Source organism: Leguminivora glycinivorella, chromosome 1, assembly GCF_023078275.1.
Source record: "Leguminivora glycinivorella isolate SPB_JAAS2020 chromosome 1, LegGlyc_1.1, whole genome shotgun sequence".
Classification (NCBI taxonomy): domain Eukaryota; kingdom Metazoa; phylum Arthropoda; class Insecta; order Lepidoptera; family Tortricidae; genus Leguminivora; species Leguminivora glycinivorella.
In genome coordinates this window covers 25,926,897-25,954,179 of record NC_062971.1, presented here as the reverse complement: position 1 = coordinate 25,954,179, position 27,283 = coordinate 25,926,897, and the positions used below count along the sequence as shown (strand labels likewise).

General features: G+C 35.2%; 1 protein-coding gene across 1 annotated transcript in view; it reads right to left on the bottom strand.

Moving 5' to 3' along the window:
- Positions 1-26,725, bottom strand: part of LOC125226909 (polypeptide N-acetylgalactosaminyltransferase 2-like) — a 128,231-nt gene extending 101,506 nt beyond the window's left edge. The window contains 1 exon segment of the mRNA XM_048131090.1: positions 26,532-26,725. Coding sequence (XP_047987047.1) covers positions 26,532-26,624 — 93 coding nt within the window. The 5' untranslated portion in view covers positions 26,625-26,725.
- Positions 26,726-27,283: the final 558 nt, after the last annotated feature.

Here is a 27,283-nt window from a genome sequence, read left to right as displayed (position 1 = left end):
TTTAGTAGAAATATTTTTTCCAATTTGTACTACAATAAATGTTTTTATGAACGGTGAACGGTTATTACTTTGGCGACCGGTCTGGCGTAGTTGGTAGTGACCCTGCCTGCTAAGCCGCGGTTCCGGGTTTGAATCCCGGTAAGGGCATTTATTTGTGTGATGAACACAGATATTTGTTCCTGAGTCATGGATTTTTTCTATGTATATAAGTATGTATTTATTTATATAAGTATGTATATCGTCGCCTAGCACCCATAGTACAAATTTTGCTAGGGGCTAGGTTGATCTGTGTAAGGTGTCCCCCAATATTTATTTATTTATATATTTTCAGTCATTTGCCTCACACAGAACAGTGTGTGTATACTTAAGTACTTTATATTGTATCTGTAGGTCTGTTTGTAAATACTTTATTGCACAAAAACAAGTCGGACTTATCCCTATTAATTCCAAACTATGCAACGTGTATATTGAAATAATTATTTGTTATGATAATGGCTTGTAAAATGAACGTTTCCGAGAAGGTCAGATATTTAATTGCATATAATTCGTAATTTAGAAGTTGTATAATTTTAATAAATATTAAGGATCATTTCGTAAAACTAGTGCCTACGCCAAATCTTGGGATTAGTTGTCAAAGCGGACCCCAGGCTCCCATGAGCCGTGGCAAATGCCGGGATAACGCAAGGAGAATGATGATTAAGGATCACTGAGGCTGTCTGCTAGATTAATCGTCTCACAAACACAATGCCTTGTGATGTGAATTCGTGAACAATTCAACGAAACAAACGTATATATAGTAATGTCTACAGCATTTTCATTTTCGTGTAAATCTACATAGACTAAGGGCTGGTTGCATCAAACCGTCTGTCGCCGTTAAAGCGTTCGTTAAATTTTATTGTATGGGAAGTTCCATAGTCGTCTGCTGCGTGACGATGATGTGTCTGTCAAATGTGGTTGATGCAACTGGCCCTAAGTGTAGTGTATTAATCTACTGTTCTACAGACAATCGTATGTCCTCGTAAAATGATGTATGTGCCAAGTAATTGGGCAATATTATGTGATAATAAAATTGTATTTCTTTTAATGTGGGAATGTTGTTACAATTATGTATTTAAAAAAGTGCCTGATGGCCTAGCAGAAAGAGCGTGTGACTTTCAATCCGGAGATCGTGGTTCGAACCTCGCCTCGTACCAATGAGTTTTTCGGAACTTATGAGCGAAATGTCTTTAGATATTTGTCAGTCGCTTTTCGGCGAAGGAAAACATATGAGGAAATCGGACTAATACAATAAGGCCTAGTAACCCTTCGGGTTAGAAGGTCAGATGGCAGTCGCTTTCGTAAAACTAGTACCTACGCCAAATCTTAGGGTTCGTTGTCAAAGCGGGCCCCAGGCTCCCTTGAGCCGTGGCGAATGCCGGGATAACGCAAGAAGAGTTATGATGTCTGCTGCAATTATGCCGCTCACTCGTTATAAGATCATCAGGATCTTGAAGTCTTCATCATGCGATCACGTCGGAGTCACCAATTTTGGTAAAGGTGCAGTGGATGGCAATAGAGAGTACTCTCTGGGGCCGAAGCCCGTAGAGAGATTGAAAGAAGTTTGATACAACTTTCCGCAGTTGCCTACCTAGGCAGTTGTTAAGCGCCATCTGTTAGATTACCTACTGTGGTACGACTTTGGCATTGACAGAGGGGACACCACAAGTTCGAAGACATACTCTCTTGAAATAATAAGTGTATTAGGTAAATAAACTAAGACGGCAACAGCACAACGCAGCGACAACTAAGATGACAGCCCATTAACCCTGAGTTAAGTGGTTGGTGCAAGTAGGCCTAAGTAACATAAACCAATATTTAAATAGATAGCATACAAAAGGAATAATTTAATATTACTTATTAAATATTTTTTCTACTCCCGTACTGTTATTCGTGAGTTACAAGGGCGTGCATAGAACTTTAAAACCCTACATTAAAGATGTCAGGACAAGTCTATCTAGTCTATACCCTGAAAACATTTAGTAGCAGTAGCACGTTATAGCTATTAAAGTTCTGTAATACATTGCTACCAACTTAACAAACCAATCACTTCATCGTAGAAAATTAAAATATTATATGAAATACATTGTTGCCAACCTTAGAATGTCAGATAAAGCCTGGAATTCGCAGAGTCGAGTCTCGTTCGTTTTTTTCTGCTGCGTTCATTGGCGACGCGTCGAATCGCATTAAAATGTATGAGAACTCGATTCGACGCGGCTTGATTCGTCTTAGTGGCCAGGCTTCAGAGAACCATACCAAAGACAGTTTTATTTTCATGTTTGCACTCAAACTGCATATTCAAAATGGTAGGTGGTCCACTAGATAACTAAGATGACTGAAAGTAGGTATTTGTTGAATTTATAATTTTCTTTCAAAGTAAGTGCTTGGTCGTAGAAAAAGTATTGTATGCAACGGTGTTTAACTGAGTCAAAAAATGCTCGTGGCGTCTTTATTAACAATTTTCGGACCACGCCACTCACCTTTTTTGACCTCTTTTAACCACCAGTTGCATAAAATACTATAATATCACTCCTAAAACTGACTTACCTTAGCGCAGACCACTAAATGTAACGATCACATCAGTAATATAAGACAAAGTGTCATATTATTACTTTTTTGGCGAAAGTTAGACATCAATTTTAAGATTATGAACATTTAAAAGTTGTATTAAACACCTTGTTATTGCCTGTTCTACTATAACTTCTCACTCGAAGACAAAAATGGAAAGTTAGAAGTCAATTTAGTTTCTCGAAGATATTTTTCCGCAATGTATGAGAAGATATTATGTAAAAGTATACTAGCATGATAGTTAGCAAAATAAAATAGAAAACCGGAGAATTACAAAACACAAGTTAATGTCCTACATACCTGAACATTATTGCTGTCATTTATGAATTTTATGATATACCTATGTATTCAGCATCAAGTAATACTGGAAGTATTATAAAATATATTTTATGGACATATATATATACTGGTTGTACGATTTAATATACATAGTAACATTTGTGAAACGACTTTTAAAAATAATTTATGAAATCCATTCACAGGTAAAGGTACCTACGCTACCTATATTTCCAATTAGATTTTTTTTGTTATAATCTGGAGTCCAACGGTTGATTTGATTGATATCCATACTAATATTATAAATGGGCAGGTGTGTATGTCTGTTTGTTTGTTCGTCTTTCACAGCAAAACGGAGCGACGAGTTGACGTGATTTTTTAAATGGGTTTACAAAAAGTTGAGGGGATGGAGAGTGACATAGGGTACTTTTTGTCTTTTTCTAACGCGAGCGAAGCCGCGGGTAAAAGCTAGTAATATAATTAAAATGTTAACTAATTATTCATTTCAGTTCTTTCATTACTTTTTTTCAATTTATCTTCATTATAATAGCTGTCGGACCTATCCATCATCTTTTTACTTTTACTGGGATACTAAGAGACTTTACTGAATTCTGTAGTTAATTCATCAATCTAGCAGTTAAAGGATGTAATAATTTTGCGTAAAAAGCGCTATAAATAAAATTTTACAGGTTATCTTTAATCACATTTTGCATTAATCTAGAGTCGAGTTTAGCGAAGTGAAAATAATACTGATCAGTATAACTCGAATCTATCATAAAGTTAGTCACAAAAACAGTTCTATATTAATGTTTCTTAAATAAGGATAGGTATGTACCAAGTAATGTGAGTTTTACTAGTATCGTAATAGTAAAATAAAAATATTTATTTGTCAAGGGGTAAAAAAAATGGAGAAGAATTGTCTCCTAACAATAAAATGTCAAGTCCAAGATAGAAATGATTAGTCCATTCTCTACGGGTAGCACAGCATCGTAAGGACAAGAAGCGCCGGTTTTTATAAAAAAAATATATTTAATGCATTTTACCACAAATAACATCAACTGAACTTAAAAAAAAAACTGCTATCAACATACAGGCATTGTTACAAACAAGAAAATGTAAAAGTTACATAAGAAATTATTGCATTTGAATATCATTTTAAAAGGAGTTTATAAACGACTGCACAAAAACTGAATTCCAACATCAATGTCACACGGCTGAATGCCATTCTGCAATAGAACAATGCTAAAGTAGTTTTTGTTGTGTCTGGTGTGGCCCGTTTCCCATGGATTTGCGATATTTTCACTAACGACATTGTATTCATTGTCGACGCCTTTCACGTTTCATTGGACCGCCTTAAGCTCCAGGCTTGAGTCATTCTGATTAGATTTAAATCTATTTTAATTGGGGTATCATTATAGCGATAAAACGATAGCTGTCCAGTACTCAAGTTGCTTCTCAGCAGGCACGCTTTTTGGGAGATGGCACTTCTGACAAACGTTCATTAATTGCGATTCAACTGTATTGTTATGGTTTTTTTCTACTCCCGTAGTGTTATTCGTCATTTACAGTGTCGTGCATTGATCTTTAAAACCCTACATAAAATATGCCAGCCTCCCTCCGGCGCCCCGTGCACCCACGCATACGATATAGCTCTTAAAGTATTGTTAGGAAGCCTTTAATGGATATAGCGGGTGCGCGGGGGAGTGCGAGCGACAGGGTGAGTGCAGGAACAGAGAGGAGAGGCCGACAAGTAAAAATACAGGAAACTGCGAATTTCACGAAAGTTATTCTAGGAACCTATTAAAAAGTAAGTCCATGGTCGTAGAAAAAGTATTGTATGCAACGGTGTTTAACTTAGTCAAAAAATACTCGTGGCGTCTTTATTAACAATTTTCGGCTTCGTCTCAAATTGTTACTCACGCCACTCGTCTTTTTGACCTCACTTAAACGCCAGCTGCATAAAATACTATTTACTTCTACTATATGACAACACGTAAATATAAAATATATATTAGGTATGAAGGAAATTTGACGATGTATTAAATAGACACACTGCACGGTGTAATTTAGAGATGCAATGAATAGTTGTTTGGCCGGGTACCGGATACCGAATATTCGGCCTAACCATCGGCCGAATATTCGGTATACGGCCGCCGAATATTCGGAAAGCAGAATTTTACCTACAATTTAAGCAGCTCCCTGTAGTAAATTAAAGGGCGCGTCATGCAGGTTTTGAATTGTTTCGTAGTGAACTTCGCGCGGAGTCCGTTTTTGTTAGATGTTATTTTTTTTAATAATAAAGGGCTATGATTATTAGTATTATAACCGTAACTGTTTTTTTTTTTACATTTAATTTGTTTACTCCAAAATTATTTAATCAAAAATAGCACATCCGGTATCCGGCCGGATAATACGTCACTATCCGGTATCCGGCCGAATATTAAAATAAGGGCCGAATAGGCCGGATACCGAATAGTAACCGAATATTCGGTGCATCTCTAGTGTAATTGGTAAGTAAGCTTGCAGTTTCTTTATATTAGTCATTTAGATTTGATAAGTATTGACTTATTAACCTAATATTAAAACTAATTGTAGTTTTAATAGTAGCTCAATAAGTCGGGTTTTGCACGTAGTCTGAACCATATTCTATTACAAGTTACGAGTAGCAACCGATGTCACGACATATTGCAATTAAGTAAATACGTTCATAGGCAAAGTATGGTTAGTAATTTACGATTTAGAGCGATGTCAATCTGTCGCGTAAGTTTTTCGCACGTATAGGCAACAAGTATATTTACGTACTTTTACTATAGTAGGTATAGTATTTACGTATGTATTTTTGACGAAATGATTTAAGAAGTTAATCACAGGTAATGGGATCGCAGAGTGAATTAGGGTTCAGCAGTTGCGATATTAATTAAATAGTCGCGTTACTTACGCGCGTAACCCGTGTGAAATAATAGTTTGCGGGGTTGGACCATGAACACTATCTACCTACTCGTGATAAAACTTAAAGAGGCAAAGTACTTTTACGGAAATATGCAAAAGTGTGTGTGTGTGTGTGTGTGTGTGTGTGTGTGTGTGTGTGTGTGTGTGTGTGTGTGTGTGTGTGTGTGTGTGTGTGTGCGCGCGCCCATATGTGTGTGTGTTATAACGTTAATATTTTTTCTGTTTCACCATAGTTCAAAGTGCTTAACCATATTTTAACTTTAATTTGGGCTTCCCTTATTGATGAAGTTTTAATATCACAATTTTTATTAACTATTTTATATATCGATAAGTGTTTGTATAAGCCGAATCTTTTTGCAAAGTAAGTCTTAAGTTCAGGTAACGGGAAAGTAAAAATGCGCTTTTCCAGTAGTTGTTCATAATTTGGCATTTTAAGTACATATTTGTGTGCTATGGTCGAGCTACGCAATATAAACAGTTGGCGCACAGTAAGGACCTCACTTTCTGTATGCAAGCATTGTGTTGAGAATCTTCTCGGTTTTGAAAAAATTACCTTTAGTAATGAACGCTGGGCTCTCTCTAGAAGTATTAGATATGTACTAGCTGCGCTACCCCACACTGATATGCAATAGGTAATAATGGATTGAGCTAGGGCAATGTAAGTAGATTTGAGCAGAGTCTTATCCATGACATCCCGGAGATTTTTAAAAATGTATATCAGTTTTCTGATACGGTTCGCCGTAGTACGAATATGGTCTGTAAAATTGAGTTTCTCATCTAGGATAACGCCTAAGTATTTTAGAGACGAGGCTCGCGCTATAGTTTGACAGCTACATGACGAATAATTAATGCATGAGTGAACTTTTAAGACACTTGGGGATTGCGGAGCTGAAGTAGCTGTTTTGTGAAAACATAAATATTTTGTTTTGTCTGCATTCAGAGTCAATAGGTTGCTTTGAAGCCATTTTGTCACTGTGACTAGACCACTTTCGGCAGAGGTGATTACGTCGTCCCACGAGGCCCCATGAAATACGATTGCCGTGTCGTCTGCGTAGCACACAATGTCTGCATTGGTCAGTTTTAATGAAGTCAAATCGTGAAATATGCGTATCCCGGAAAAACTTGACCATCAATAATGGAATCGCACGTTAAATTTACGGTTTAGCAATTGCGATATTAAGTAAGTAGTCGCGTAAGTAATTCGCGCATAACCAATGTGAAATCAAAGTTCGCGGGGTTGGACCATGGATACCATCGACCCGCGACGTAATTTTCCACACTTTCCACGTCGCTTTCGAGACCGAGTGCCTAATTGATGGCAATAATCGGACAGAAAGTGATTCGATTCACTGCGTGGTGGTGTTTGTTTAATTGCGTTTACAGTATAAGTTTGTACTTAATACTAATATGTAGACTGGATTGTGTAACTAACTCTATAACCTTAACTGTAACTGGTTCCCTGCGATACAGGCATAGCCTAGTGACGGGACCCCTGGGGCCCGTTTCTCGAAGGTAAAAGCCTTGTATTACAAGTGCGCGAACTGTCAAATCGTATGGCTTGTCATGGAAACACACTTGTAATACAAGGCTTGTACCTTTCGAGAAACGGGCCACTGGTATATTCTGTTGTGTACTTGCTAATAAACATATTATTATTCTTATTCTTAAAGGTAGAATATTTTTATTGAATAATTGTTGCTGTGTTGATAATTATCAGAAAGGAATGGGCAAGTTAAGGAAATAGAGGTGGGTTTTCGTGTACCTACATTTGCTAGTAATCGTAATTACATAGATATAAGTGGTGACGTGGTTTACCTGAAACAAAAATGAAATTATTAAGCAAGTAAGTATCTAGTGAAATTCGTAATTATATTTGTATTTTGTCCTGGATATAATAACATTGTAGTTATCCCGCGCCAGCGCTACAAACCTCGCGAATCGTTTATAGATGCCAAAAAGAAAAGAATTGACACGAACTGTCACCCTGACGTTTCATATTTTCGCGCGCGCTCCACGCGGATGGATGCAAACTAATAGCTTTCTAGTTTTTATTAAGTTTTTCGTAGTTTTAATAAATACAATTATGTTTAAAACGGTATTATTCAGTGCAAAATACGGTGCAGCATGTGTGTGGTGTACGGTGTTTACATGGCAACCGAAATGTAATAAATATTGGAATGAGAGTGATGAACGTAAGTTACAACATTTGTCAATTGGATTTTTAACTAGAACATTCCTTAGTTATGAATTATGAACTTATCAAATTCACTAAAAGTGTTCCCGTGGGGAAACATAGAGGTATAATATATTAATTGGTACCTATATTTAACCTCACATTCTAACCTCTACGGAGATTTGGTAAGGTGGTTTTTTATACATTCATCGTCAATTGTCGTTGGACAAATATAATAAAGGAGTTCTGTATACGCATCTGACATCACAATTCGCGTGCAGATTGTGCTTCATTCGTGGAATGAAGATATTTGGATCCCAATAAAATTCTTATTGTAACTTTAGCCCGTGGGGCAAACAGATATGCTAAATATTCAATAATAAATTCTCATCCGTGGGATGAATGTGTTAAGACATGCTAATGCCTGTGAGGCTACTGAATGTATTAGGCATGCTACTGCTGTGCCTACCAAATATTCAACAATGCTGCAAGAGTATTATTGGCGACTGTTAACTGATCATTTGTAATCCTTATTACAAGGGCATAAAGTCTACCGATGAGTAGTTAAGAATGTTCCTGTTAGCCCGTGGGGCTAGCAAATGTAAACTCTCATTCACGGGATAAATGTTTTAGCAAGTGTAGCCTTTCCCGTTCGGCAACCAAGTGTGCCAACTTTTCAATAATGAAATCTAATAATAAGGAACAAGAAATGGTCCTCATCCGTGGGATGACTGACAGTTATGGTATAGTTATACCTAACGTATTTCTTATAGCCAGTGATGTTTAATTGCAGAATTTTTTTACATGTACAGGTAGAACATGTACTAGATCTATAGATGTCTAGACTAGAGCACAATCTGATCAAGATTTTGTCCTCAGGCAAGCATGCTACATTAAACATTATTGTATTCTAATTAAGTACATACTCATATACTTACTGTTTACATATAAAACAGTATTCTAGTTGCAATTAAAATGGTCTCTGCAGTAAGGTCTATGTTGAACATCTATAATCTATGTATAGATTGGGCTCAGTTAAGTCAGAAAATTATTTACTATAAGTATAGGTAATTTTTATAACTCCTCTACAACCAAAATTTCGTTTCGTAATACAATAAAATGAATAAAATACTACCGTAAAAAGGTAATTTCTGGAAAATTCTGTTCTAGTTCATAACATATTACAATGATGATTATTCATATTTATCCCTTTGTACAATTTGACAAATTGATATATATTTATATGAGGACATACACTGTTAGTGTTATGTCATAAGGTAAAATAAATTCTCTAAGTGCTGCAAAATCATTTTGGCACCCTCATAAAGAGTATAAATGTCACAATCATAACTTAACCCCATAATATGCTTAGGAGCTGCTCGCTCCATATATTTTAACTTTAACATAAGTATATGTATCATGATTCATATTTAAATGTCAATTTTTGATAAAAATTGTTAGAATGGATGACTCAGTTGACCATTGGAATTTTATGATCTTATAGCTCAACTGGCTTTGGTGAAGTTAATGAAATGTTACTAATTTATTTATTTTTACTTCAAAAGAAAAAAAAAAAAAAAAAAAAAAAAGTGTCAATAAAATGTGATTAAAACTTTATTATTGTTTTCAAATTTTGAATTATTATTCAAGTTGTTTTAAATATAAAAGGATAGGTAAAGAAGGTACACTGGAATTGGGATCAACCAGAATCAGTCATTGGAATAAGCATACAAAAATTGGTTAAGTGAGATGTTCATATTAATACAAAATTATATTTAATTATTATAAATACCTAGCAATCCCAAGGCTTCAAACTCTCATTTAAATGTTAGACTTGTATGTCTTCATATGGCAAGGGTACAATCTACCCTGCAATGGTTTAGAGCCCTATCACAATGTTTTTTAGCTATCATAGGGTGCGATTCAGCACAAGCTCATGCCAATAGTGACCATTTTGTATTCAGCTGTCATATAAAGTTAGAAATGGGTCAATGGATCAAGTAAAGTATGTAGGTTGATAATTAGAAAGATTTAGCTAAGTCAACTCTATTGAGTTGGTATGAAATAGGTATATATATTGAGATCTTGGTTCAAACACAGACTTGTTTTCCAAATATAGCAGAAATCATTAGATTTTAATTATTAGAGTCTTAACTATCCTGAGGTCTTTGAATAAATAGCACTGTAACTGGTATGTACTTCAAAATTTATTTTAGAAACTACTCCATACCATACCGACTTTAAACGGTTGGGGGATAAAGTTGATATGATGATAAGATAACACCCACTGCACGTGGATTATCACAAAATAGCATTGTCGGGCGAGATCAGTTCTTGGGTGAGGTGACCAGTGACCACCCAATTATCTATAGTAGACCAGGAAAGAGGATTTGATTTTGTTAATACCTATAAATGTTTTTGTCATAATGAGCAATATATTGTTATATACTACTTTCATTTATTGATTACTTCAATCAATTTAATTATCTTATTATTATATCTCAATAATAATTGAATTTTAGACCTAATAAGATCCATAAGGGATCATTTTGTTTATCTAATTAAGATACTTTTCTATTAGTCATCGATTAAAGGTCCAACCTAAGCTTATTAGTCTGTTCAAGTAGAACATATTTACAGACATGACAATATATTGGAAACAGAAGGGATTGTATACAGTTGTAATTATTAATTTTAATGAGAATTGTCATTTGCTGTTTTCCACAATATCTGTATAGGATTTGCTAATCTCAAGGAGCTTATGCACATTTTGTTGTCTAATTATGATCTTTATTAATCTTACTGCAGACATAAGCATAAAACATCAACATAAGAGTGTGGTTAAAGTTATCACAGCCCCTAAATAATTACATTATATGTTCTATATATAATGCTGTCCTGCTAGTGATTACCACCTCGTTTAGTATTGTGTTATAAATTTCTTTTTTGTGAGAAATACTAGAACAAATAAGTAAAATAGTGATTAATACCTAAAACGTCATATTTTTAAATATACCTATATATATAAACATTACATAAATTATTAAAATACAACACAATGGAATTAGGTTTAGCTAGGGTAGCAAGCTAGCAAGTTAATTGATTAATTGGGAAGTAACGGACTAACTACTTGGTATAGTTTGTAAGTAAGGGACTATTTTGCTTGGTTAAGTGATTAATTAACGACTTTTAAATAATGCTTTTTAAAACCAAACAGAGGCTATCTGGTCTAAATACTCAAGTCACCGTATAGCGACAAAGGTTTTAAATAGAGGTTTAGGTAATGGACTTTCAGCTCCAAACATGCCTCAGGATGCACCAGGACTGGGAAAATATTTTTGCTCCCATCTTAGAATATTAATATTATATACAATCAACGATTAGTACCTGCATACAGCAGATACAAGGTCAGTCTACTTATTGACAATTAAATCAAGACTTTGAAACTTATAGTCTCGAATTATTATTATATGTCCTATAATATTTATTTATTTATTCATATATATGGCTAGTAGGTATAGGTAGGTAGGTAGGGTAAAATAAGTTTATCGAGGACAGTGATATCCTCTGAAGTTTATATGTAAAGAGTAATAATAAAACCTTTCATATTCTTAGGTCAATGGGTGATACCCAGAGGCTATGTTTGTATGGAATATAAATACACAAGGTATAACTATGACTTCATATATATCATTTATGTCGAACATATTAAATAATTGACAAGGGTAACAAGCACACAATGCCCGTGTTTTCTTTTTATGTATGTTTTATAGACTATTTAATACTAAATGATTAGGTATTAATTTATCTCTATTATGTCTTTTCATTTTACAAATTATAATTATCATGTCTCACATTAAACACCTAAGGTAAAAGTCATGAAGACACTGCTTAACAGTGAATAAAAGGTTTGGTAACGCATGGGATGCTTCAGATAACTGGAATTTACCAATATATTATATTAGATATCAATATTTGTTATACAGGTTAAGATATTTAACTCAGTAGATGGGTTGCACACACAGGTTGCTCCTAGTAAGGACCTATTACAATAGCAGGATAGACCCTGCAGACTGTTTTCCTCGAGTCAATTCTACCTGAAATATTTCACATAGCAAGTAATGCTATTGCTTTTTAGTTTACTTTCGATACAATTTGATCCATGATATATGTATATATATTATATACAACCATAATGCCTGTCAGGAATACAAGATTGTAGGGCTTTTTGAGTGGATTTCTGAGATAAATTGTTTTGTAAATTATTTCATTACCTCTAAACATCTACAATGTTATTATATCCAGGACAAAATACAAATATAATGACAAGATTAAACGAACTTACCTGAAGTGAAGTTCAATCTTGATTATATGAAGTATTTTGTCCTGGATAGGGATAGTCCCACCCTCCTCGAGTAACCATGAGTCCATGGTCACTTCCCATTTAGTGCGTGATTACTCTAAACTATATGAAACGTCAGGGTGACAGTTCGTGTCAATTCTTTTCTTTTTGGCATCTATAAACGATTCGCGAGGTTTGTAGCGCTGGCGCGGGATAACTACAATGTTATTATATCCAGGACAAAATACTTCATATAATCAAGATTGAACTTCACTTCAGGTAAGTTCGTTTAATCTTGTCATTATATAATAGTTTTTGATTAATGTCAAAATACAAACAAATAATTTACACAATGATTTACCCAATTCGGAAGTGTTTGTCACAGTTTCGTTTTTGAGATGCTAACGGAACGGATTAATAGATTCAAACCTTGTTCGTTACGTAAGACGGTTTCTTTTTGTTTGTCACGCTCTGGTAAACTCCGTGGTATCTGTTACATTGTCTGACGAATGAATGAATTCGTTATGCGTGTATTGATACATGATTGAGTGTAATACCGGTGGTGGCTACTTAGTATGTCTTCGTATGAAATTGATCGTTATTGAGTTGATCGTAATCGTCGAAGGCATCAAATTCAAACGGAAATTTGTAAAATATTATTTATTTTTACACTGAGTTTATCTGAAAAGCTTAAACATACGAGTATTTAGGACTTTTGTAGATTTGCCTACTTTAGGTAAGGTACAGCGAGGCAAATCTCGACTGGGGGACAATTGTAACTAATCCATTTTTTTTCATTATTACACTAATGATGTTGAGTTCTACATGTATCCACTGAACATGCCTACCATATACATATAACCGGTGGACGCTCTATTTAATAATGTAAACAATGTAAAACATGGAAAAAAATTACCAGTTACATTTGGCCCCAGTCGAGATTTGCATCGCTGTACCTTACTTATAAGTGAGAATAATCCTATTACGTCAAAATTAAAAATCAAACATACAAAAACTAGCCATTTATTTAGTAGAAAAACAAACAGTCGTGTACAATGTTTATACCTAAATGTATCTTAAAATAAGACCGGGGCCCGTTTCTCGAAAGGTTTGTGCCTTGTATTACAAGTGCGCGAACTGTCAAATCGTATGGGTTGTCATGGAAACTCACTTGTAATACAAGGCTTGTACCTTTCGAGAAACGGGTCCCTGGAGTTTCCTTATTTTATATAAATTACAGTGTATATATATAATATTGAAATATTTGAGAATTATCTTCGTACTTCAATAGAATAGTGCATTTATTTGCTCATATATACGCAAATAATTATGATCTGCGGGCGAGTTCCTAGTTAGAGAAAGTGGTTTCCTCTACACCAGTGGTTAGTAAATTATACGTTCCAGCTTCTAAGCGGCAGGGCTTGTCGAAGATATCTCCGTAAAGTGTCCGGGAAGTCTAGTAACTTAGAATGTATACTTGTACGTGCATTAAATAAATAAAATAAAGGTGGGTAAGGAAAGTAGGTAAGTAGGTATCGTCGGGATACCCCACAAAAATATTTCTTGAAAATACCGCAAGGAAGTCAATAAAATAAATAAATAAATAATTACATTGAGTATTTGCTCATGCAATGAATTGCTGCATAATGTCACAGTATATTTAATAAAGAGTACTATCGTACAGTATGGCCACTCCCGCTCCCCGCTGAAACCGCCGCCAAAAACGCCGCCTACCGCCTACCGCCTGTGAAAAACGCGAACAGTCGACCTGTCATATTTCACTCATACAAGCATAGTACGCGTTCACCTACACGAGCTTAGACTGTGTGCTAGGAACGCGCCCCTTTAATATATTTGATCGCCAGTGTCCGAGGTGTGATAATGTCTCTTTTAGATTGTCTGGTAGGCACTTATATTTTTATTTGAGTTCATATAAAGTTTTACCATATAGATGAAGCATTGACTAAAAAAGTAGAGAAAAGTATTAAGCATATTAAACGGAATGAAGAAATAAGTGATTCATTCGTACATCAGAGAATCGGATTTTCGTAAATACGGCGTCTTTTGTAAATATGTAGATACAAAAAAGGGAATGATAGTGTAGACTGAAAGAACTCTACAGTAGTGGGTCGATGACTTCTAGATTGTAACCGTATTGACTGCTTATTAACAAAAAAGGCTACAATGAAATAGTTTGTCACCGTCGTTATCGAAAACGTGCCGTGAGCCCGTGACTCGAGAAAAATTCCACCGTCTTCTTGGGAGGATCCAAGTTTGTGATAAGTACTTATTTTGTAAATTTTATTCCATGTTCAATGAACTGGGTACGTAGCCGAATGGCACTAACGCTCACGAAACGCTCACGAAACGAAACACTCGTAGATATCTATCTCTATCGCTCGTGCGTATTGGCGCGACAGAACCAGACTACCTTTCGCGGCGTTTCGTTTTTGTTTCGCGTCGGAGATATGCCATTCGGCTACGCACGCTGACGAACCGTTCATTTTCGGTATAGACATTCTACTGTGTCCGCTACATGTTATTGTAAGCGTTGTTAAAATAAACTGAGGTACATAATAGGGCTTGTTATTGTTATATATCTTATATAAGAACACTCCCGACTAAAGTTCAGCTTTAAAACAAAAAAAACTAAATCTAAATCGGTTCATCCGTTCCGGAGCTACGATGCCACAGACAGACACACACACACAGACCCACAGACAGACAGACAGACAGACAAACAGACAGACACGTCAAACGTATAAAACACCCCGTCGTTTTTGCGTCGGGGGTTTAAAACAGCGCTAGGTATATAATAGTATTTTATACAATCGTGATATAATACCATGAACCTACAATTCTAAGGACGGATAAAGCTAGGAACACACTACGCGGACGTCCGTCGTAAATCGACCGCGGACGGGAATCTGGACAATGGAAATACACGTAGCCGTGCAAACTATCGGTCGACGGACGTGGACGTGGCCTTGAGCGCGTGGACGTCCGATCGAAATCTGGCTTGCCGGATGTTTTGTTCCGTGCACACTGATCGGTCGCGGTCGCGGTCGTTTTACGACGGACGTCCGCGTAGTATGTTCCTAGCTTAACTCCGAAGAAAAACCTGTGATTCCATCATCCACATTGATAGCTTTGTCTATGACCTCATCCACTAATCTCCCGTCAGTCGGATCGAGGCGCCCATGGCGAAAACATCTCCAGAAAAATAAGAAAATATGCCTATATGCGTTGTCAAATTGAATAAAAATTACAACAATCGAAAGAAAAAAAAATACGAAGCAACTTTTCATGCGTAATTTAAAACTTTATCACGTTATTATGCGTAAAATCACAATATTAATTAATGTTCATAATCGTAAACCAACAAACTGCAAAACAAGAGTGCGACCAGTATTTTTTTTAAATAGTGTTTGCACACGGCGCAGTTTGCAGTCATTATTATTTGTTAAAAACAAGATATTTCTAAGTTTCAAGTAAAATAATTAATTTTTGATAAATTTAGTGAAGAATTGATTTTATTTTGACCTGAATTATAATTATTTTGATTTTAAATCGTGTTTGACATCGCAAACCGTCTGCCATTGCTGGCTGGAAAGGTCGCCACCAAGCCATAAAATAAAATTTAAAAAAAAAACGTCCGCCATTGTTGGGTCACAGCCGGTCTTCAGTGAAACTCCCTCTGTTCTATTACTACTCTGTGTATAATACAAAGCTTTTCAGTCGAGTACCATGTTTAGGCCACGAAGCTTGCTGAGTGGCCTAATAGTACGGTACGAGAGTGAAAAGCTTAATTATATCACTATTGTATACAATACTTTTTCTATGAGTCATCATCCTCATCATCAATGGACAGAAATATCATCATTCATGCAAGTTAAAATTAATGTTAATAGCGTCGTTCACCGTTGTATCAACATCGAATTACCTAGCAACCAATTGTTTGTAATAACCGTCTCTGATTGGCCGATAACGTGACAGATACAAAGAAATGTGTTTCAGATGCAGGAAAATTTGCCAGGTATCGCAAATTAGTATAGAAATTGTATGAAGTTCTATTTTTGAAATTATTACAGTTAACTTAAGTCAACTATAATGAGCTTATTATAATTGAGTCGGAACTGCCATAGAGTATCCAAGACTGAAAAGTTAGCACTTATAGTTTAGTCTGTGGTGTCCTAATTGACAGATTACAGTCGACAAGTAGAAAAAGATTTTATTAACTATTCAGCAATTCCTAAGTAGAAAGTACCTACCTACCTATACCAAAAACAAAACATCTAACTATGCAATGTAGACATGTTCTTAGTCTTAAAACTACCTCCAGTTTGCAACAATTGTACGTCTTCATTATCATCATCACTTTACCCTCCTGTCGCCCACTATTGCGCGTAGGTTCGGATACGCCACATAGCCCGATCTGGTATCTCAGTAATTCAAAGGTCAAATGTGACGTCAGACAGTACTTCAGTCAATGAACTTAAAATTTCCCAACACTTTTGTAACCTAATTGCAAAATAGAGCGACAAGGATAGCTTTATGGGGAAGATTAAGAACGCAACACAGTGTACGGTTTGAATGAAAACCGAGGGGTGTTACGATCGATATAGTACTAGGGGTTATTGAGGGGTGCTTAATGTTTGTCCACGACATTTTTTTACTTATCAACATGTTTCCGTATAAGAACAATATATTTATAGCAGGAAAGATTAGGTACCTACTGTTGGTTTCCATTTCACAAAATTGACGCCATATAAAATGATTGACCCCATCTTCCCCGACCCCGTCTAGGAATTGATTTTAAAGTTACTAACTAAACAATCAAAAATAGTAAGTAAAAAACACCTTGTTCTTCGAACGCCGCGCCGTCTATTTCAATGATGTATTTTTAATTAGTATTAAAGTTAAATTTACGAATATTTTTATAGTCCTGTCCTAGGACCTTTTTACCAGTTTTTCGCGACCACGGCTAGTACAAACTGGCCGAAACGTCGGAAAAAGGGTAAAAATAATGTTATTTTGTCGCGTTCGACCCGTGTGTGACTTTTAAGATGTGCACAAAACGCGAGAACTTAAAGTGTTATTATAGTCTTAGGACCTATTAAAATTTAGTACTTACCTAGTTTAAGTAGACACAACTCATAACTCCAACTGATGATGATGATGTTATGAATCAATTTGGTTGACTTATACCTAGACCTACCTCTACAGAGCCACGCTAGAAGTATGCAGCATTTCAGTTTGTATAATGTAAAATGTAATCCTACAGTTTACTAAATTAAAGTTATATAAAATGGATAGGTACTTAGAAGAGTATGCTGGAGTTCATCGACTATAAAAAACCCTATTCCTAATAATTTGTAATTGATAAAACTTACGTAGGTGCGTACAATTTTACGGTCGATAAAGTAGCTTGTAATCGATCATGACGATCATAATCTTAATTTTATGTACTTGCATTATGGCATTGGTATTGTATGGAATTGTGGTCAGTGCACATACCTATACGGTTACCACCAGTTTGACATTGACATATACGCGAGTGTGTACGTAACTTTTGCTTTCTATACATCTCGCTGGTATTCGAATATTAGATTGCTAGCTAGCGAGATACATTACATAGAAAGTAAGTTAATCTTTAATTGAGACTAATTGACAAAGATAGATAAAGTTCAAAGGATGGGAAATATACTCCTTATGCCCAATTATGGGTTAATGTATTGACGCCAAATATGCATCATTTAACAGTTCCTTCCTGGTGATCATCAGAAATTGCACTTCATCAAATGTTACTTTCTCAAAATGTGAGTTGCAATTTTAAGGGCATGGTGAATTTATCAAAGAATTAATTTATAATTTCTCCATATAATTTTGGAGCTCAATATACATAAATTCTTGATTAACGCATAAAACTCTGTCTTCTCACCTACTAATCGTTTTGGAAGAAAAAAGTTGACCTGCCTTATCGTTATCTCGTGTGATAGTTAATTTTATCATGGATTTGCCTACTGTCTGTCACCTGAGATAGTAGGTAACCCAGCCGGTAAGTATGTCGTAACTATGCAAACAAATTAGATTCCCCTGATTGCGACTAGCACTTATCGTTAAGATATGTCGCTACTAGATTGGGTGCCGTGCATCCGACTTATTTACATTGCAGTTGCAGCCGTTCTAGTTAATCCTTACTAAGTACTGTTATATTATAAAATGCAAATGTGGCTTCACGTGTTTTGGTTACTTCTTCTTAATTAAACTGTTGAACCTATTTAGATATGGATATAGTTTGAGGCCAGAGAAAGGATCATAATAATTATGATCCTTTCAATTATCTGAAAGTCAGCTTATAGTAATAATACCTAAAAGTACATGAACGAATTATTAAGTAATGTTAATCAATTATATCGAACAAGATTAAGCCGTTGAAAATTATCTAAATAATAAACATGTTAGAATGTGTAACTTAATCTTTTCACATTAATATTATGTTGTAAAATTACTATCTGCATAAAAAGCATTCCGGAAACCAAAAGTCCACAAATATTTTGTTGCATCATAATCATAACTACTCGTAAATACAACGTTTACCCCGTATAGAAAAGTGGGCCAGTGCGTTCAATAATTTTGAGCTAATAATTGGCCGTCTAGTTACTTGCCCATTGCCCCACTGCCACAGCGCGGGCAATTGGCAGCTGGCGGTCCGGAAGAAGGTAAACAATCATTAATTAATTAAGACGCAATCTTTGCTTTTCATTTATTCACGCAATTGCCCGACACGCTATTTGCCGCTATTGCACTTTAGCAGAACTTCTCAAAAATCCTGTGCTGTAACGACAATTATTCAAATAATTCACTGCAGTACCTGTACGAGTATGACATTTGAAATTCTAACACACTATGCAGTTAAAAAAACCGGCCAAGTGCGAGTCGGACTCGCCCACTGAGGGTTCCGTACAAACGGTTCCGCTTCGGACGTTATCGAATCCTGCAATTATATTCTACATCCACAACTTTGAGCTTATGTAATCCTGGTGCTGTTCCGCATAAAACCAATGTTTACTAAAATTTTCATAATTTTTTTTAACCACACCAAACCATTAATCAATTTGAGGCTACCTAGTAACTTGAAATTTTTTTAGAATCAATGCAAATTTAGGATCTTTAATCTCAACAATTCTCAATTTCAAGTTGATAATTAGTTAATATTTAGGAATGTGACAGACGGACAGACAGACGGACAGAGTCGCACCATAAGGGTTCCTGTTGTACCTTTTTGGTACGGAACCCTAAAAATGCACTCGTAAAAGAGATAACTATAACTTGTATTACAAAAGAGAGCCATTTTAAATGAATCAGTAAGAGAACTCTTCAAAGTCGCTTCCCAATACATTTATGATAGTATAATTTATGTTGTTAAGAATTTACACTAAGAATTCTGATATCCATAATTATAACACTAGAAACAAAAATAAGTAAAGTTTCTAGTACAGAAGTCACATGAGTTACCTGACACTGCTTTGAGATTACCCCTCCCAGCTCTTAAGAACTACTTAAAAAAATCATTGATGTTAAAGGCATAGAGTACCTATGTTCATTAAAAATTTATCTTGGATATGTTTTAAAAAGACAACTATCACAATTAGTCGTAACCATGACTATGCAATATAAACGCGGTACTCACATTTATAGTACACTTTATGATCTTGCTAACAACCAAGTAGTTGGGACGTTTCTTGGTCGTGAAGTGATTGAGAACCTTTGCATAACAAAGACTGTCTGGGAATGTAACTGTCGATAGATACATTTTGCTTTTCTTGAATGTCAACTGTACTTTACAGTTGCAATGTATGCGAAATTAGCTGTCAATAACAGCTAAATAGCTATTGTTGTGAGAATTTTTGACTACTATCATTTAAATTCATCAACTTTAAGAAAACTTAATCTAATATGCCCTAACAGGGTGTCATGTAACGTGTACCCATTTTTATGTATACTTATGTGAAAGCATGAATAAATGAATATTAATATGAATATGAACTTTTTAACACAAAATAATTGAAATGACAGGTAACAAAATCAACTTCATCTTCAAATTAACTTGTGCTGTGAGTAACATTATCTGAATTCAGATGTGGTGATGATGGCAGTGACTCTAAGAGGTGTTTATTACCTCCGCTTGTATTTGCATAAATGCCTTGAGCAGACGCATTCCATTTACATAACTACATCTAATTTCTACTAAGTCTAGATATACACGATTAATTAAGACCAATGTCGCCGACAACGACTTCGGAAAGGTTGTATGCATTTACATTATATGCATCCGCAAAAGTAAACAGTCAATGAATGTTATTGAAATTTAACAATTATGTTACAATTACGAATATTTAGCCGCTTTCGAACAGGGCAATGATTTGAGTAATTCGGCCACAGGAAGACTCTTGTACATTCCAAGCCAAACGCTGGATTCGATGCGACATGATTGGTGACCTAATAATTCCGGTCACGCATGAGAAAGCGACCGTCGTAGGTAAGTATACCAAATATTTAATAAAATGGTGCACCAAATATCGGAAGCCAGAATTTTGCACGAAGCGTTTTATTTTGAGGCCTGACTGTAAGATGCTATGCTCGTATGAGTATTTTTTTTAACATTAAAAATCTTATTCAGTACAGATTCTTTTCGGCTCAATCTACTAAGAATTGTGAAAGTTAGAATTCTTCAACAAGCATTTAAAATAATAGTGATTTTTAAGTCAAGAACCAAAAAAATTCAGGACCATCGAGTCTTCATCCTCCTTTTTTGTGTAAAAATAAAGATTCGAAATGGTCATGAGGATCGGTGAACTTAGGTATACTTTTTTATAGCCATCCTTATGTATCTGTACTGGATGTTCAAATCAGCATTTGGCATTTGCTATGGGAAGATAAAAAATGTAAGGGACATTTTTGCTTGTAATTGGACTGCTGAACTGAACGTGAAGGGCCACTGGAAAAGTTCGGAGAAAGCATTTTGTCAAAACTTGGTAACACACTTAATTACTGCTACTGAGAGACTTGGAAAAATACTTAGACAGGTATTCAAAGCCAATTCCATAACAGAATTAAATAACAAACTTTTGAATTCCTCTTTTTTATGTAGGTACGTATTTTTTTGCAAGCTTACATCATGTCCGTGAAATAATATAATCCGTAATGTACACATTCATTTGCCATTAGTTCTGTCTCCTCCCCGACGCATGTCCGCGACACAGACGGTAGCGGAGGTGCTAAATATAGTTGCGTTCTGTTAGTGCCATTGTTTAGCAACTTTGACAATTTCTCCGGAATAATGAACGTCATTGTAAAAATAAAAAATGCTTACACTGCGCCAAAGCAACTACATACCTAAAATATAACAATATATAGTTACTGGCACGGTCTATTAGCGTAAAAAACTCAGAAAGTGCTTTATACCCAATGCGTTTCTTTGAACATTTTACTAAATAAATAAATATTGGGGGACATCTTACACAGATCAACTTAGCCCCAAACTAAGCAAAGCTTGTACTATGGGTGCTAAGCGACGATATACATACTTAAATAGATAAATACATACTTATATACATAGAAAACATCCATGACTCAGGAACAAATATCTGTGCTCATCACACAAATAGATGCCCTTACCGGGATTCGAACCTGGGACCGCGGCTCAGCAGGCAGGGTCACTACCGACTGAGCCAGACTGGTCGTCAAACACACCGAAACACCGTCGTTACTGGAAAACATTTTCTTAAAGGACTTGTAATACGTACTCACGATACTACGGATACGAATAAAGTTATTTATCTATCTATCTATCTACTAAGATTTTCGTACCAAATTTATTTTATTGTATTATTAACCTAATTATGATTACAACTATCAACCTTAAGAGAGGAATTGAACATTAACTCCGCAAAGGTTATTATTTGCACGGCGTTAGTGCCATTTGACGCATAATTGTAGCATGGTAGGTGGCACATTTAAACCCTGGCATTAGGCAATAGAAAATGAAAGTCTTTTTGAGCATTAAGCTGCAAAAAAAACCACCAACCCGACCACAGCAGGCGGCATGTTACACCAGCTTACATCTCTGTCAGTATCGCTAGTTGGAAACTGCTATAGCGAGATGGATTTTAAAATGATGAATTAAAAGTACTAAATTAATGAAACATAAAATGAACATAATCAACTATGTTTCAAATAAATAAAAACATATTAAAACTCTATTTACCATCTAAACCGAGTTAGCTTGGTCAAACTACAATACCTCTGATATTTTTATGAAGATATTATCCATATTTATTTTGTGATACTGTATGACTTTTACGTTTATCTGCTAATGACATACAAATAATAAAGACAAGTGCGATTGCATTTCTGTTAAGTTGCGAAACTGTCAAAATAATCCCAATTTAAAACCCGTTTTTCCGTATGTAATGTTAATGTGCATAATAAAATAACATGCGAACGTAATGTAAAAATAGCTTCGAGAAGCACTTTATAAATTTACATACGAGAGTGGGATTGGCGATATTTTTGGTGTTACGGGTTCCGTCGGGTCCTGTCAGCTTCTGTGTGCCTTTGGAAAGCTTGCCAAGGAATAAATGCATGATCATTGTCACAAGGGCGCTGTTAATCTCATTCATGTATGTGGTGACAGTTCAATTTATTATGAAAAAAATTGTTTTCTTGAAATTCCATACCATGACACGTGGTAATTTCTGGTCAGGCTTTCATATAGTGATGGTTCACTATCCAAAATATTCAAATAAGGAAGATGCTTTGAGTGTACAGGTAACTAATTAATTAATGCAGCCATACTCAAAGTGTGCTCCGAGGAGCCCTAGGGCTCCGCAAAACCTCTCTGGGGGCTCCGTGTGCATTTTGGTTGACTGATATCAGATATGCGACTTCAACTCTATTTCATACAACCAAAGATTCACCAATTGTAAAAATAAAAACAGTTTCATGTTAGTCAGACTTATTAAAATAAAGGTTGCTATAAACTATTTTTTTTTATTTATTTAATTTAAGGGTTCCGTCAGATATTTTACTTTCTAAAAGGGTTCCATGGGAAAATAAGTTTGAGAACCGCTGAATTAATGAATTCGTCTTCTGCTACCCGAATGGTTTGCGTTACCTTTTAATTAGTGTAGTATGCAGGATTGATGATAACATATAAATTGATTGATTTTGTTTGACTGCCTGACTCAGCCAAATGAAAGAGAATCTTCAGTGGAAATTCATAAACACAAATTAATTAGTTCAACCATTTTTATTACCTACTTACCTACCATGTACGTACTGCTTAAAATATACGACAAAGTACAAAACAATATCAGAAGCAATAAAACAATTCGTTGAATCTATATGAATTCTAGAGACATTTTTTACTGTAAAAGTAATAACACAACGAATTATTAAAAAATTATCTGCAGGACTCTAAAAACGAGAAATAACGAAGTTGTCGAGAGGATTGTAAAAATAAAGATGGTCCGAAAGTGAAGGTGGTTGCGATTACGTACTGGTGACCGGCACGCGTAATTCTGCGGCAGCACAATGCCTGCGTCAAATTACTGGACTAGTCCATTTTTATTATTTTGGCCTAATGCCACTTCTTGGATGATTATTGCTGACCTATATTTATGATTTTTCTTTTTTGGGTTTTGTAGTCAAGACCTATAATTCCGATGTCTGTCTGTCTATCCGCGGCGCCGCGCCGCCGCGATGTCGCTAGTACAAGACAAATCAAATTTTGTAATAATCATATAGGTACGTAAGTTACGCCGGTATTGTTTTTAAATAAAAGCAAGAAAATATATTTTTAGGGTAGTTCTATACGAAAAGTGGGCAGGATTTTTTTTTTCACTACGATACATAAACCGAGTAGTTTTTGTGTGATGAGCACAGATATTTGTTCCTGAGTCATGGATGTTTTCTAAGTATATAAGTATTTATATATTATATATATCGTTGTATGAGTACCCACAACACAAGCCTTCTTGAGCTTACCGTGGGGCTCAGTCAATCTGTGTAAGAATGTCCTATAATATTTATTTATTTATTTATTATTTATTATTTAATTCATATAAGACAGCAATTTGCGGATATTTTTGTATCTAGGCCATATGACGTAATAGCATGCACTTTGTAAGAATGTACCTAATGAAAAGTATATATTCTGAAACTAGAATATCAACATTTCTACCAGATGTAAAGCGGTGATTTGAGAAAAAAGTAAGCACCTAAGTGTGTATATGTTGCAAAAACCAAAATGTAAATATGTATAGTACCTTACCTACCTATTGTAGAGCAAGAGCTTTTACTTAATGATGGAAGATTAAGCAACTAAAATTTTGCAAACTAATTACATTTAGGTGTCTGTCTGGGAGAAACAAAAAGTGTTAAGTAATGCAGTTTGCATCTAAATAAAGACCAGAAGAAGTTTGTTCAAGATGGCGAAACTGATTTGCACAAGTAGGTACAGTAGATGACTCTTGATTCCCACTGAATTTGGCTAGCTGGTCATTGTGTAAGACTGAAAGATAGTGACTTTATGTAGCGCCAATTTACTTTGTTAGATGGATGACTGGCATATGGATGATTTTCTTTACTTTATACGGAATGTTTAATAATCCGGAAATTGTAAATTTCTTAAGCCATTTACATACATTTTATCAAATTGTTTCTCAATGCAGAGAAAATATAACAGGCCAGATTTCAGTGAAAATCACAGACGCGAGGAATATTTTCATATTATTTTTGTAGATTTTTGGAAACTTGTCTTATCTGACTTTCTATTTTTCAGCAACTATGTGCAAACTATTTAGCACTAAATTTAACTTATTATCAGCTATGTACCAAGACTTCAGGTTATGAAATTGTAAAGTCCTGTTTTGAAGTATTTGTACATAATTTACAGGTAAAATAAGTACCTCACGTAACATGCCGACTTATTTTACTAGTTAAGTAATACTTGTAAACAATAGGTGATTCATAAATCATAATGAATAGCAAGTGTCCTCACATTACCTAAAGAGGTTGTTTCGCCTTAATGTAAAAATAGTTTTAGTTAAACAGAAAACTGTAATTTAAAATTTAAGATAAAGCCAGAGCTTTGCAGTAAATAAATATATATTTATTTATTTGCTTATTGAGGAGATAACACAGAAAACATACATTGGATGCACATAAAGATACGAGTATGTAAAACATAATATACATCATTTGCATAAGTTTGTTTACACACAATTTTTTTTGTTTGAATAGGTAGACGTTTGACCACGATCACACCTGATGGTAAGTGATGATGCGGTCTACGGTGGAGCACGCTTACCTATGAGATACCTATTTACTCTTGCTTTGAAGAGACCTGGATTGTATCTACTCATGTAATGTAATAATTTTTAAGAGTAACGATATAATGAATATATACTTACATAAAACCCACATTTTATTCTATTTAGTACTGCCTGGTTTCTTATTTTGATAATGATTACATTAAATTATTAATATTTGTTTTTATTTTTATTTCATTGCTTTATTGTCAGATTATGACATTATTGATTTACTTATTTGATAATTATTATTGTTTTTATTAATTATTTTGTTATTATTATGTTGTAACAATCTTTTAGTGAATTAGTACTATTTTTAAGTTTAAACAACATGTATTTTTTATCAAGAAATAAATAAAATCGAGTCTAATCTATCCACTTTTGGGAACAGATGTCTAATCAAATATCAACAAACTTGTAAACATAAGCAATACCAATTTTCCATTCGGATCATTCTACCTTTTGTATTAGGACATCATTTATTAATAAAAACGAATAACGCGACCAATTTTTAAGCAATATTTGGTATCTACTATGTTATTGTCTATTCCAAGTTAAATTTTAAATTGTGATCTATTTTTGCGTTACGGTATGTAATTGCCATTGCAGTTATCGCGTCGCATTCTCGTGGGAAGGGTCATGCGCACTGCACCGCGGCCGGGTCAAAACGCTAACCTCACAGCTGATCCTTTATAAACAATACACCAATTCCCAATATTTGTTCCAGTGATGTATTGTTATAATTAATAAATTGTAAGTATTGTAACTAGATCGCCGTAGACTTAGTGATGTTTGTAGTCAAAACCCTTACCTTAGACTGTGGGGTCTCAGACTGCATGTAGTAAAAAAGGAAAAACATCCAAGCAGTTCCGACGAGGAACATAATTTTCACGTTGCGCCTCATCTTGATTTGAAAATGGAACGCACTCACTACGGAACGTTTTTCGTTAGAGCACTGGTTTGTCGGTGCGTGGGTCGGCGGCGCGCGGCCGCGCTGTGAGCTGCGGCGTGCAAACTGAGCAGTACACGAGATAATGCCGGGCATGCGCGTATCGGTCCTCGACACCGTGCTCCAAAATAGACCTTACGCGAAGAACGATGCAATGTTTTTGTTGCTTCCTTTGCCGCATTGGCTATTAGAAATGCTTTTTTAGGCTGAAATGGGTCGAAATAGTGTTTAGGAGATCCAACTCTTGCGCCTTTCGGATGATCGATTCACTTTCAGCTGCGCTGAAACTAAGCGGATCAAAATAAGGTGATTAACTTTAAACCTTTTTATCTTTAAGAAAGTTTGAAACAAAGCATGTAGAAAACGTTGTGAAGACTAATGTAAGTAAATCGGTACAGTCAATGGCGACACCTAACTAAGAATATGCTCAAAAAACCGGCCAAAAAAGTTAGGTACAGGGGACCGATTTTTGAATCTCAAACGCATGAATTCGCCGTTCGAAAGTAGCATTACGTTGTTTTCCACAGAATTTCGAACGCGACGCGAATTCATGCGTTCCAGATTCAAAAATCGGTCCCCAGGGGAGCAATTCTAACTGACGTGTAATTTCAACT